Raw genomic sequence first — 12,934 nt, 5'->3', positions numbered from 1 at the left:
CTGAACAATAGTTTGACAAGAGATAACCTAAGTAATTCAAACACAATCACAAATCTAGCATCATGTTTAGCATTTCTGTTTAGAGATAACAATTTTTTCTTTTGTACTAAAGAATAGTTACATGTTTATCATGTTAAAACAGTCTAAAAGGCTAGGATTCTCTTCAGGAAGCTTGAATTATGAAGATCTCTCTTAATAAAGCTCATGTAAAGCGTTTAGATACTGAAACATAATCAAATTACAAAAGCTCCTCAAGATTTAATTATTAACTGGAGATTATTTCTTTGTTGAAGATGTACAGAAGTATCTTCAACAGAAGTTGAAGATGTTTCATGTACACATCCTGCACTAGCTACAGTTTTGGGTACAGTTTTAAAGGCTGGCAATGGAATCTAATAGTATTTCTTTATAAAACAAAAACTTCTACACATTTGTGATTACACATTTTTAGACACATTTGTGATTATTAATACTTTATCCCAATAGATCAATATACTTCCTCTGTGCTCACTGAGACCCATGGCTTTACCCATTGTTAAACTCAAAGTGTAAGAAAAAACCCTGTAAGATCACAATGCTTCAAGAAAAACAAACAAACAAATAAAAAAAACTCTAGAAGTTTTGGTCCCTTAAAGAAAAGAGGCATTTACAGACAAAAAAGTAACAGCAGCCTCATCACTCACGGTCACATACCATTGCTGGTGTCACCCAGTCAGTGCTCTGATGATTTTATCACCTTCTGTTGGAAGCTTGTCTCTATTCTGGCTCTTCATCCCATGTTGCTTGCTAATAACACGGATCTCTGGATACCACTGGACAATAGAAGATGACCAGAAGGCAGTGCTTCTCCAGATACTGACAGCTGTTGATAAACTCTACCTTTTCTTTTTTTTTTTTTTTTTTTTTTAGCAATTCTAACTTTTTCACCCACTGAGATCCTTACAAAAATCCTTCCCCGTCCCCCCCCAAAAAAGCTAAAAAAAACTAATCAGCAATAGAGCAAATATTAATTAAAAAAAAAAACAACTATTATTCTCCAAAAGATAGGATTGCATTAATTCTAAACTTTCCTACAAAACAAACAAACAAACAAAAAAAACCCCACACACCTATTCCATGTTTTTCACCACTTGTAAAGGGCAGCCCTGCCTATGCAACCCTGTGCTAACACTGGGTATCCTTAAAAGCAAGGGATTCACATGTTCTTGTACTGGTACCTGATTTCATCTTATTAGTGCTCAGGTGTCTCAAGGAGATGAGAGGCTGCAAAGTGCTAAATGTTTTAACCCAGAAGGCAGGAGTGGCACTCCCAGAGGTCCTACTGACCTCTACTGTATAAAGTTGGCCCTGTAAAGTCATGCGATCAAGGATACTTCAAGAACATGCTGAAAAACTGTTTTATGCTATTTTCAAAGGGATTTTTGTGCTGATTTCCAGGAATGTTATTTATAAAAACTATGAGGTGGGGCATCTACTACCGCAAATTGGCAAGATGAAAATAAAAATGCTGTTCAGAGAAATTATGAGGCACTGTTCAAAAAGTTTATTGGATACAAATCCCAAAAGTATCCTCAATTCTATACTTTTCCACAAGGGGACACTAAAATAATGAGAAAAGTATTTCCACAAAGTTAGTCCATCCATCAGGTTGGCTATTCTTCATTAGCAAACTGAAGTGTTTTTCACAGTCAAGCAGACTGAACGATTATGCTCCTAGCAATATGCATTTCTGTAATTCTATGGATTAGTATTTGATTTTCTGAGTGCCTAAGGCGGAAAAACTGATACCTGAGTGCAACAATTAACTGATGCCACAGAAATACTCCATTTGAAAATGGAATGCTATCCCTCAATTTACACACTCTACGCCGAAGTGAACACGCTTCAGGTATCCACAGCGTGACTTCACCACTAAAAGTACACTGCATTTCTGGGGACAAACCTAGCTGGCTCCTTTTTCAATTCGCACATTGAACAGGCAAATTACCCCAAAAGTATACAAGAAAAAGTAAAATGAAGCGACAATCTTGACTAAAAGGCAGCGCACAGCCGGCACAGCCTCTTCCTGCCTGCCCGGCCCCCATTATTACTGCGAGTGAAAGGGCACGCGCGGCGCCAGAAGCTCCCGCCCAATGGTCGGGGCCTCTCCCTCACGGAGGGCGCGAGGATCCCCTCGCAGCCGTTACCGATCCCCTGCCACAAGGTGTGAAGCCGGGCAACGCACAGCTGCCCGTCCTTCCGGCACGGCTTAATCCTTTGCTACTTTCTCGCGTGCGCTGAAAGACTGGGAAGAGCAATAAACACCCGCCCCCAAAGCGAGCGGAGCTGAGAAAGGAAAGACGGCGGCTTCCTCGCACACGATATTTTCCCTTCTCGCCCCAACGGACAGAGAGGACTGCGAGGTCTCCGAGCGCAGGGGGAGCTCGGGGCGGGCTCTGCCCTTCGGTTTCCCGTGGAGGTTGTGCACTGCCACAGGGCGAACCCCGGACTCATTACTGAGACTGCATGAACACAGCCACGTGAAACCGCCACCCAGCCAGGCGGCAAACCCCGCCGACACGCCCACACCACCGCTGTGACCCGCCCGGGCCTCTGTGGGCTGAGGCCGGGCTTTCCAACTCTCGCGAGAGCGCGGACGTCGGCCGTTTTCTCATTGATTGGCGCTGGCGGAGGGGGTGGAAGCCTTCGTCGGCTGGGGTGGCGGCGGAGGAGGATGAGCCGGCGGCGTCTCTCCGCCTCCTGCTGCTGACGACGGCGACGACGCTCGGCTCTGCCTGCCGCGGGCCCAGCGCCGCGCCACCGGCCATGGTGCCCAGCGAGGAGAACCAGCTCGTCCCCAAGGAGGTGAGGCGAGGGGAGCGCGGGCCGGGCGACACACGAAGGGGTGGCGGTGGCCCGGCGGCTGCGGGAGGTGCCGAGGCTGGCGGCGGGCAGGCTCGGCCTGGTCGTCTCCGTGTGGGGCGGGGGGGTGGGGTGGCGCGTCTTTGTGAGGAGGCGGGAGGCCCTTCGACCGCGGGGCTCCGAGGGCTGAGGCCGACGGACTGGGGGAGGAGGGCTTGGGGAGAGGCCGGGGCTGTGCCAGGCCGCGGGGCCGGCCGGGGAATTGCACCTGTCTGTGTCATGGCACGCGGGGGGAGGCTGAGCTGCGTGGCGGCCGCCTTTGGGGCCGGGCGGGACGGCGGCGACCGCGCTCAGCTGGGGCCGCTCGCGGGGATGGGAGGCCGGTGCGGAGCTGTCCTTGCTGGGGCCGGCGGGGAGTGCGGTGAGGGCCGGCAGCTGGCGGAGGGGTGGGAAGAGCGGGGCCCTGGCGTGCGGGGCAGCCCCCGGGCGGCTGCGAAATGGCAGCCAGGGAGTGTCTCCGCCCGGTTGGCGCCGTGTGGTCCGCTCAGGTACGGAGCTGTGCGGGCAGCAGCGCTTTGCCGACGGCGGGCAGCGCGGAAAACGTGGGTCGACTCAGCAGTAGGTCGAGTAAATATACAGTGGGCTGTTCGTCTCTTCCTTGGTGCGGGGAGGAAGGGAGAAGGCTTGTTTTCAGCCATAGGCTGATGATAAGAGGCTGTGTGAGGAAGGCGAAGCCTCTGTCCTGCAGCGATAGGCAAATGACACGTGTCAAGCCTGAGAGATACTGTTCAGAAAAAGGAGCCTGTAGAGCTGTGGGCCACGTTGGGGAGCGCTTAGAGCAGTGGTGGCAGAAACTTGATTTCCTGAGCAGGTACCCTTGCACATTCAACTTTTTCTGTTTTACTTTTGCTTAGTTATGCAAACATTTCTTGTTGTTTTTCATCAGATGTCACTGGCCTGGGAAGGCTTGTGAGGCAGGGACTGCAGGTTTGTAGGCTTCAGGAAAATGAAGTGGTATCCGTGAGCACAACTGTTTAACTAAATTAAATACTGAATTTTAGAAGCAAATTGTGGGTGTAGAATTGTACAGATAAGGAGGAATGAAGGTAACTTCTTTCATTTTGGTACAGAAATGAAGGAGAAACCTTGTTGTACTTATACTAACTGGAAGAGTCAAGTTGATTAATATAAAGAAACAGCCTGAGCTAAATTCTTATATGTATTAATAGTATCACTTGGCTTTAAAGTTGTATTCAGACTGTATGTATGATTCAGCTGTGTATTTTTAACCAACTCATTGGTCTGGGGTTTTGCATGCACTTCTATCTGTATAGAGCAAAAGTGTGGATAAAGGAAGATAAATACTTAAAATGTGTGATTGTAGATGTGGTTATGTTAAGCATATGGTATGAAATCTATGAGCTTTTTACATAGGCAACGTTATTGCGAGCTACTTTTTTCTCAGTGAGTTTTCTCAAGTTCTTTATTGTAGTCCTATGCCTTTTGTAAATAAATGAAATGGAACAGCATCAGTTCTTCGAGATGTTGGAATCTGTAGAAGCTGATCAAACTTTCTGTGGGGACACAAGTCAAATTGAGGAGAAAGATCAAGTGTTAAGCTCATCTGATTATATATCATAGAAATTTATCTTCAACTTGTCCAATGTTTTTCAGGATATTTTATATTCATTTCAGTGATAGAAGCTTAATGAATATTATGCTACAGCATTCCTGTTAAGTCTGAGATTCATTAATAGTTTCACTGTTGAGAGTACTGAGTTACAAGTAAACAGAACTCTGCAGGTCTTGTTCTCATCCATCTTTTAAATATTAATAAGTTGCTAGCAGTGGCTGGAGACAAAGCAGGTCTTCTAGACCTTCAGTTCTGCCCTTTGGGGATGAATGAAGGATTACTGTTCATTGTTTTTTTTTTCTTTTTTTTTGTTTTGTTTTTTTTTTCCCTTTCCTAAAGATCAGAGTAATTATCACTTAGATAGCTGTCTGTCTTAACTGGTTTCAAAGATTAAACTGAGATATGAACCAGCATCTGCTAAAGGATGACTGTGCAGCCATATTTTTGCCTTTGCATTCCAGTAATTAAGGAGTAAAAAAAATAACATTTGTTTTAGGCCAGTCTGAGGAATGACTAATCAAATGACAGGAAAAGGGTTTTGGTTCTTGTCTACAGGCTTATTTGAGGTCACCGTAAATATAACACTAGGACACATCAATGTTAAGTCTTTGCTGTCAGAACAGTAAGATATGTATTAGGTTGTTTATAAGTGCTTACAGAAGTGCAGATTGCTGTTTTTTGAACTGCATGTATTGCATGTTTTTTTTTATTTGGAGGATGTGTACTAAAGCAGTTAATTGTTCAGTATTTGGGCTGTATTTAGGGATTTTTGTCCAGGCTATGTAAGTATTTAGTAAGCTAATTATTGCTTTCTTACTCCTCACTGCCTGATACTTTCCCAACTGTTTCATTGCTTGTGTGAGTAATGATTCCTTAACAATGGGGGAATGAGTATTCACATTCTGTGTGAAGTGGTTCTCACTCCCTTTCCTTGCAATTCTTAATTCCCTTTCTTCTGAGAAGAGAGAATTGTATCTGCGGAGAAGATTCAATTTAGTGTTCGTTTATACCAAGTAAAACAGAAGTCATTGGGTCACATAAGGACACTGCTCACCCTAGTAAATGCTAGACAGTCTTGAAGAATTCTTTTGTTATTAGGAGTTAATTTTTTGCCCTGGTCAATGAAATCTTATCCAGGGAGGCAGGGAATTATCAGTAGGATCAATTTGGAAATAAGGGGTGCTATTAGGAGGGAAAAACACTTGTGTGGCTTCCAGTGCTTGAGAAGAAAGTAGACCTGAAACTTATATTTGACAAATAAATCCCAAATAGCAAATAATACAATATTATAACCAACACAGCTGGTAAGCAATTCTTTACTGATAAGTACGCTTTACAGAAACTTTTACTGAAAATCAATTGTATCCACTTTTATTTTTTAACTTTTTTCAGTTGCTCATAATTGGCCATAATATAAAAAGTAGATTCTGCCATGAGCTTCCTGAAATGTCTGTGCCACTAATTAACTGAATGTTGTGCAGATACTTTCTCAACAAGTTCCAGCATGAGCTATTCAAAGTACACCTGTCAGAATAAGTACGTATGCTTTGTAGTGCTGCCATTTAATCAAAGGCAGTGTATGTTCTCTCAGCTAACTAACGAGTTTTTTCATCCGTTCACTAATTAATCCATTTTAATCTCCTGCATTGAACAAGTCGAAGATGCTTCTTGATAGATATCACACAAACTTATTCATGAGAAGAACAGGGAATCGGAGGAAGTTATTGGCATTTTTTTGGTGAAAGGACGTTGTTCTTTCTAATGCTGATGTTGCCTTTGTTATATTTCTCGATGTACTAAAATCAAAGAACAAATAGTTACAGGTAGTGTAACATAACAGTTTTCCTCTGCTTTCTTTCTCATGCTTTATTTTTGTTGTAAAGTGTGACGTAGTTTGTCTTTCACAATCCCACATTCACTGACTGAACAAGTTGGGAAGTCAAATTTAGCAAACAGAATCTGAACAGAAGTCCACTGAGTTGTTTGGTGCTTGCAAACAGGTGTTTACTGAATGATGCTCAGAGAATACTGCAGCTAGGTGAACAGGGCACGAGAGTAATGTGCAAGATCTTTCCCTGCTTTGTTCAGCCACTGGGCTTCCTAGAGTTACAGGTTAATTCCCTTTGCTATTGCGTAATATGTAGTACAAGAAAGACTATCAAGATAATTATCTGTTGAGATTATCTGTTAAGTTTTTGCCTAAGAGGTTGTTACTTGATACTGGAACATCAGTCTGTAGATGTTATTAGCTAAGGTTGTTATTAAATAATCTGACAAATAGCATAACGCTATTTTTTTTTGTTGCTGCAATGCATTTTTAAACATGATGAATAGTGTTCTCTGGTATTTTGTGGATCACTGATTAGAGTTACTAAATGCACTGCAAGTACGGTCATTAATTTTTTCTGCAGTTCCATGCTGTTTCTCAAAATAGTAGTGGACTTTTTCTAAGCTGTGAAGTAATGCAGGGCGTACTCTAAATATGTCTGTATTAAATTCTAGGCTGCCATGAGTTCAGAGCTTCAGCATACAACAAACACTTGCTTAAAATGCTTATAGTTGTCATTCTTAGATAACTTCACTAATTTTGCTTTTCCTGCTTTGAAAACCTACCTGCTAGTGGCTTTAGATGAGTGCAGTAGCATCATAGTTTTAAAATAGGAATTTAAGTAATTCTTATGTTCCATTTGCTGACAGAATGTACTGATATTAATTTAAAATAAAAATTTGCAGACTAGTACTGAAGTAGATGTACCCTTTGACTTTATTTACTTTGGGCTGCAGGACTTAGTCCTGTTGGAATTAAATACTGAAATAAAAAAGTCTTATTTTAAACCTTTTTCCTGTATGTTAACAGTTTATGTTAAAACATAAACACTTCTGGTGTGTTAAATGCAGTAATAGAAAGAAATAAAATGTGTAGAAACAAGATAACCAATCACAGCTCTACTCTTGTTGTATTCATAAGTATTTGGAGGTTTATGTCTGAAACTTGTGTGGAAGTTATATCTAGAAAATTGAGTGATTGAGTTGCATAGTTGATTTTTTTTTTTCTTTTTTTTTGTGAATATCTTTGATTTCTTTTGCAAACACTTGAAGTTGATGTTTTATACTTTTATTTCTTTGCATGTAGCATGCTTTCATGTGAGCTGCTTCCTTAGCATTTTATTATATTTTTCTTGTCTTGATAAAAACAATATTCTCAAAACATTGCTGGTACATCATAATTAATGATGTGATAACTGGAAACTCCCAAGTCTTCAGATTTTCTTCTAAACCCAGATAAAATGGAATCCAACTTATTCACAGCTTCATGCGCTGTGACAGTCTGTTGGCAATTCTTTGTTCATGTTTTGCAATATTTGGCATGTAATACACTTGTGTCAAAGAAAAGGTCTTAGCACTGGTTCTTGAAATAACTTCAGAAAGAACATGTTGTCCATGTTCTAAAAAAACTACGGAGTGAAACGGTAAAAATTATTTGATTGAACTTAGTCTGAGGATTGTGACTGCACTTATGTGACTGTAAGGCTCCTTTTATGGCTGCAGATACATTTTCAGATGATCAGTTCTGTAAAATAGTTTAGCGTTCAGCATTGTTAAGTTAAGCAAAATGCTTCTTCTGAGATAAATTGTTCTGTAGGTCCACAGTCCATGCTGTTTAACAAGGCAATCGTCTGTGACTGAAGAAGTCGTTGCACGGCAAAAGGAAGATTTTCTTGGATCAGAACCTGAATGTGAAATTTCACATCTTGGGAAGATGTGATGAGAGCACCTTGGAGATAAAGATTCAAGCATAAATTCTGTTTCAATAAATGCTTTAGTTTTGTAAGGTGTGCATGTGAAATGTACTTGATATACTGTGTGTCCTCTGTAGATAACATCTGAGAAGAGATTGATTTTGAGTTTTGCACTTTTAAAGAAGTCTGGTACAATGCTGCAGGAGTCAAAGGAATTGAAGGCATGTGTTTATTCGTTTGCACAGTTACTGTTGATCAGTAGTAATTGAGATTAAAGATAAAAAAGTGTAACAGTTGCTAGTAATACCTAGTCTCTTGTTTGTAAACTAAATGTTTTCATCAATTAGTAAAACATGAGAAAAACAAGGTCCTCTGTTGTGCGTGCATTGTCATTGCATACCTTCTGTGGAGGCTTCTGCTTCAATGTTTCATGTTCTCTCTGGAATCCTTTGCAGTAATGGCAGCAGATAGAATTTGTGCATAGGTTTCCTGGTGCTTATTTTCTTGACCTATCCTTCATTCAGTGCAGTGGAGCTGGAGAACTACATGAGGAATTTCTGCTGATCCATTATTCCAACTTCTATCTCCAGCAGCAGGTAGACAAAAATTAACTTTAGAGTCATGCCTTCTAATGTCAAATGTACAGAAACTTATATTTTAAGTATATCTGCCAGTATTTTTTGCAATAAAATATCTACTTTAGAATTGTTCTGAAAGACCATTTTTCCTCAGTCAGACAGTTTTCTTTATGTATTTACAACTCTTAAATCCAGAAAAAAATCCTGGTCAGTGGCTGCATTGTAGCTTACCAAGTCTTCCCTTTTCATAAGTGGGGGTTTATGTTTCCCCTTTTCCAGTCACTGGGAGCTTCACCAGTGTGCTGTGACTTCTGGAATATGATGGATGCTTCTTAGCAACTTTATTTCCCAGTTCTCTCAGGACCTGCTGATGCATCTCACAAGATCCCATGGACTTACGCATCTTCAGATTTTGTAGATGGTCTCAGGACTGCAAACTTCTATTTTATAAGTCTGGGTACAAAAGTCTGTAGAAATTAAGTGATTCAGAGTCATATAAAGAAAGAATATGATTCGTTGAGATGAAAACCTTTAAAATAGAAGTGAAATACCTAAAATGTCCAGTGCTTTAGTTGATTAAATGGTAAAATTTCATCTGTTATTTCTGAGAATGTATTCTGTGTTATCCATGGATTTTCTTTTCATTTTTTCATTTGTTAGCATTCATGTCTCCTGTAGGATGTGTAGAGAAACATTCATACTTCTTGTTTTTGACAGTTGCTGTGTTGAATTTTTAAGGAAAGAATAAATCTCTAAATCACCTCTAATTTACCATGTTTAAAGGACTAAAGGACCAGAGGAAGAGTAAGAGAGGTTCTTCGAGATGTTCTTAAGATGCATATATAGTCTTCTAAAATAGAGAACAAAGAGTCAAGTCTCTGAAAACATAGAGGCCTTTATCTCTTAATTCAGCTGTCCTCAGACATACCCCCCATACGCTTTCCAGTCCTTCAGATGCTCAGGATAAATATATTTTTGTGGCCTCATACCAGGTTTTTCTGGCTGTTGTTTCTACTATTCTAAGTGCTATTTACACTGCTGTTGACCCAGCAATCCCCCAGAAGTAGAAGCAGTCTCTCAAAGGTGAACGCTAGTTGTGCAGCACACTCTTTCTGAGGCATAGTGTTTTTTCAGGCATATTTAGTAAGTTGGAAGCATTAGATTTAAAAGTATGTAGAGGAAATAGTAACTTAACTGTATTTATTTTGAATGACATTTAGTGAGTGAATTTTAACAGCCAGCTTGCTACTCTGTTTCATTGAGGTATCAAACACTAACTTCTTTGAAGTTTTGTTACCACAGAAAGATTCCTGTGTTTGAAAACCAAGTAATTGCCCTGAGACTCAGATGCAGCAGTAAGGAGAGTGAAACATGTACCTCTTCTCCAATGCAGTTGAGAATCTAGTGGCTCTGCTGCAGTTTCATGCCCTCTCTCTTCTGTCTTCATCAAGTCATCCACTAGAGGAAGGCATTCTGGGGGATCATCTGGCCAGTGTCATTATTCTTAGCTGTGGCTCCAGCCTTCTTCCATGATATCCAGCAGTTCTCCTCTGTCTACAGCAAGCTGGAAACTGGGTGAAGAAAAAAGCAATGTGATCACTGGAGTAGTGCTATTTTTTATGTTCCAGGTCATACAAAGTAGAAGGAGGAATTGCTCCTCTCATTCTGTAAAGTAACACTGACACAGCAGAAAAACAAACACAAAACAAGAAGCAGTTAATTTTAAGAAGGATTAGCGACTTGAGGCAGCTTAACACGGAGCAGCATGAGAAGCTGTGCAAGCTTAAGAAAGGGGGCCTGGGGGTTAGAAATAAGCAAGCAGGAACACAGCTGCTGCTTCTAGCAGTCGCTGCAACTATTTGAGCTGTAATTGCTTGGACAAGTGAGGTGTTGTATTTGAAGTTTTCAGGCTACCTTGCATTTGTGGAATGCTTTCAGTGCATTGTAAATTCAATAATCCTGGTGAGTTTCCAAAATAGACCAGTATGTTTGTATTATAGTATAAGAGTATCACAATTGTTTTTAAATGGCAGTGATTTTAGGTATCTCATTTAGGCATAAATTTGTTTCAGTTAGGGTTTATCAAGTACTCAGAGGTGAAAACACACCTAAATGCTGTAGATTGAAGTAGAGGGAAGTGGTGTAACCAAGCGTGTACTGCTGCAAATGTTGGAGTTGAAACAGGGAAGCAATTTGTGTGTAATGTGAAATAGTTAACTCTAGCATTCACAGGGTTGAAACTGAATGTAGAACTTCATCATGGGGGACATGATTGGGCCAGTCTGTGTGTTGGAGTCTCGTATTTTGACTCTGACAGTTTTCTGAAATGTTTTGTAAATTCTTATTGAATCTCCTTGCATGATACCTTCGAAGTCTCTTTAACTGTGGGGAGTGGATATGTTGATTGAAATCTTTTTTGATCCAGCACAGCAGGTGGGTGTTAAAGTTGATAAACAGTGAGGTTAAACAAAAATCAAAGCATATATATATTATTTAAAGTTAAAATATTTTTTCCCCTTACTTTCCAGTCTACTTGCTGTTCCTAGTAAAGTGTGAATGTATCAGTTTTGTGGGTTTTTGTTTTGCTGAAGAGGAAACTGTAACACAAGATACATCTAGTTAACAGCTCGAAGTGATTTGTTGTGTACTTATGATACCAGCTTTCAGAAAAATGATGTCGTGTTTACTAGAATTGAACTTTAAAATAATGTTTAAAAAGTTTTACGTTAGGCATTAGCAATGAATTCTGCATGCTTTGTTTTCCTGATTAACTCCATTTAGGCTGCAGAGGTATCTTTTGTAACAGTTTGTGAGATGCTCTGTTGTAATGAAACCAGTATGCTTTTATTTCCTAAAAGAATTTGTGCCTTTCTTCTAAAATACAGCAAACATGAGTCAATTTTTTTTTTTTTTTTCTGTATTAGCTTTGTAATTTGCATCAGTGTCCAAAGGGATGGAGGACTTTTGTTCAATGCTTTGCTCATTCCAAAGGTTGTAGAGCCACATTTTTCACTTTCTGGAGCGTATATCTGCTCTCCTGGCTGTAGCAGAGAAGCTGGATCTTTGCTGCGCTGTCAAAAGCATGGAGCACAACTACTTCAGCCCAGGGGGGAAGTGAGCTGTGGGTTGTTAGAATGCTGAGATCCATAATTGAAAATGTACAAGGTTAAGAGAGTTGTTAGAGTGGATATGGCAGCTATGGTCTGTGATTGTTCTCTCCTTTCCTGCTGTGTGTTCCGAAGGTCTTTGGTCTCCATCATGTTCTGTGCAAAAAGCAAAGCTGTTGGTATGTATCTAGATTAATGAATTGGACCTTTTGGAGTATGTGAAGAAGTTCTTGGAGTATGGCTGTGGCTTCTGAAGGGTCTGGTCCAGTAGCAACTTGTGGCTGAAAAAGAGGAAGTTAAATTGTAATGTCTGAATGCTTCTACACACAAAATCTAAAGTGATACTAAAGTATCACTTTAGAAGTAAAATCTATGGGAACAGGCTACTTTTATGTGTGCATTAAGCTACAAAATTTAACTTTGTAACTGCTGGAAACTTGCACCTGAGCAGTTACACAGATTTGGAATTCATACCCTGAAGTTCCACGTGTAGTGATGTCATAGGCAGTACTCCCCTGTGTGTAGGGCCATAAGCTGCTGATGGGACGTGAAGTTTGAGAATTGCTGTTTTGGGCTTCATCATTCGAGACATTTTGTGAATGTGAGCATTATGTCTTCCGTTGTCTCTTTATCTTCCCTCTGTACTGCAGTGATTTGTGACAATTCTTTTTGGAGTGTGGACATTTAAGAATTTTGTTACAAGTGATCATATTAAATCTCAGCAGGCCATTGACTTCACTTGGCAGCTAAACTTTGCACATCTGTTATTTAAGCTCTAGAAACTTGTGATTTTTGCTTAGTGCTTCATGCTGTCATTATCTGTTTGAAATAATGAAGCTTGGAAACATTGTAGATAGTCTACATAAAGTTTGGCTCCAACTTGTACTTCCAATCTCTGAAAATTGTTTTATGAAACTCCAGAAAAGGAGTCAAAATGTTGGGTTTGTCATCTGTTGCTTAAAAATGTATGTATATTTTTCTTTTTGGTTTATGCTTGCAAGGTTAGTATGTATGCTACAGAATTCTAATTAACAT

The 12,934-nt window shown here is 40.3% G+C and overlaps 1 protein-coding gene across 2 annotated transcripts in view; it reads left to right on the top strand.

Annotated features, from left to right (window-relative positions):
* The first annotated feature begins 2,740 nt into the window (after positions 1-2,740).
* USP47 (ubiquitin specific peptidase 47) overlaps positions 2,741-12,934 on the top strand; it is a 52,332-nt gene continuing 42,138 nt past the window's right edge. For both annotated transcript variants that reach the window (XM_042814895.1, XM_042814894.1), the window contains exon 1: positions 2,741-2,844. In XM_042814895.1, the coding sequence (XP_042670829.1) occupies positions 2,806-2,844 (39 nt within the window). In that variant the 5' untranslated portion in view covers positions 2,741-2,805. The remainder of the gene's footprint in view (positions 2,845-12,934) is intronic.

The sequence above is a fragment of the Centrocercus urophasianus genome, unplaced genomic scaffold, assembly GCF_019232065.1.
Source record: "Centrocercus urophasianus isolate 14NV4802_14NV808 unplaced genomic scaffold, USGS_Curo_1.0 seq_14, whole genome shotgun sequence".
In the NCBI taxonomy this organism is placed as follows: domain Eukaryota; kingdom Metazoa; phylum Chordata; class Aves; order Galliformes; family Phasianidae; genus Centrocercus; species Centrocercus urophasianus.
Note: the sequence above shows the minus strand (reverse complement) of the source record. Positions and strands in the feature narration are given on the sequence as shown.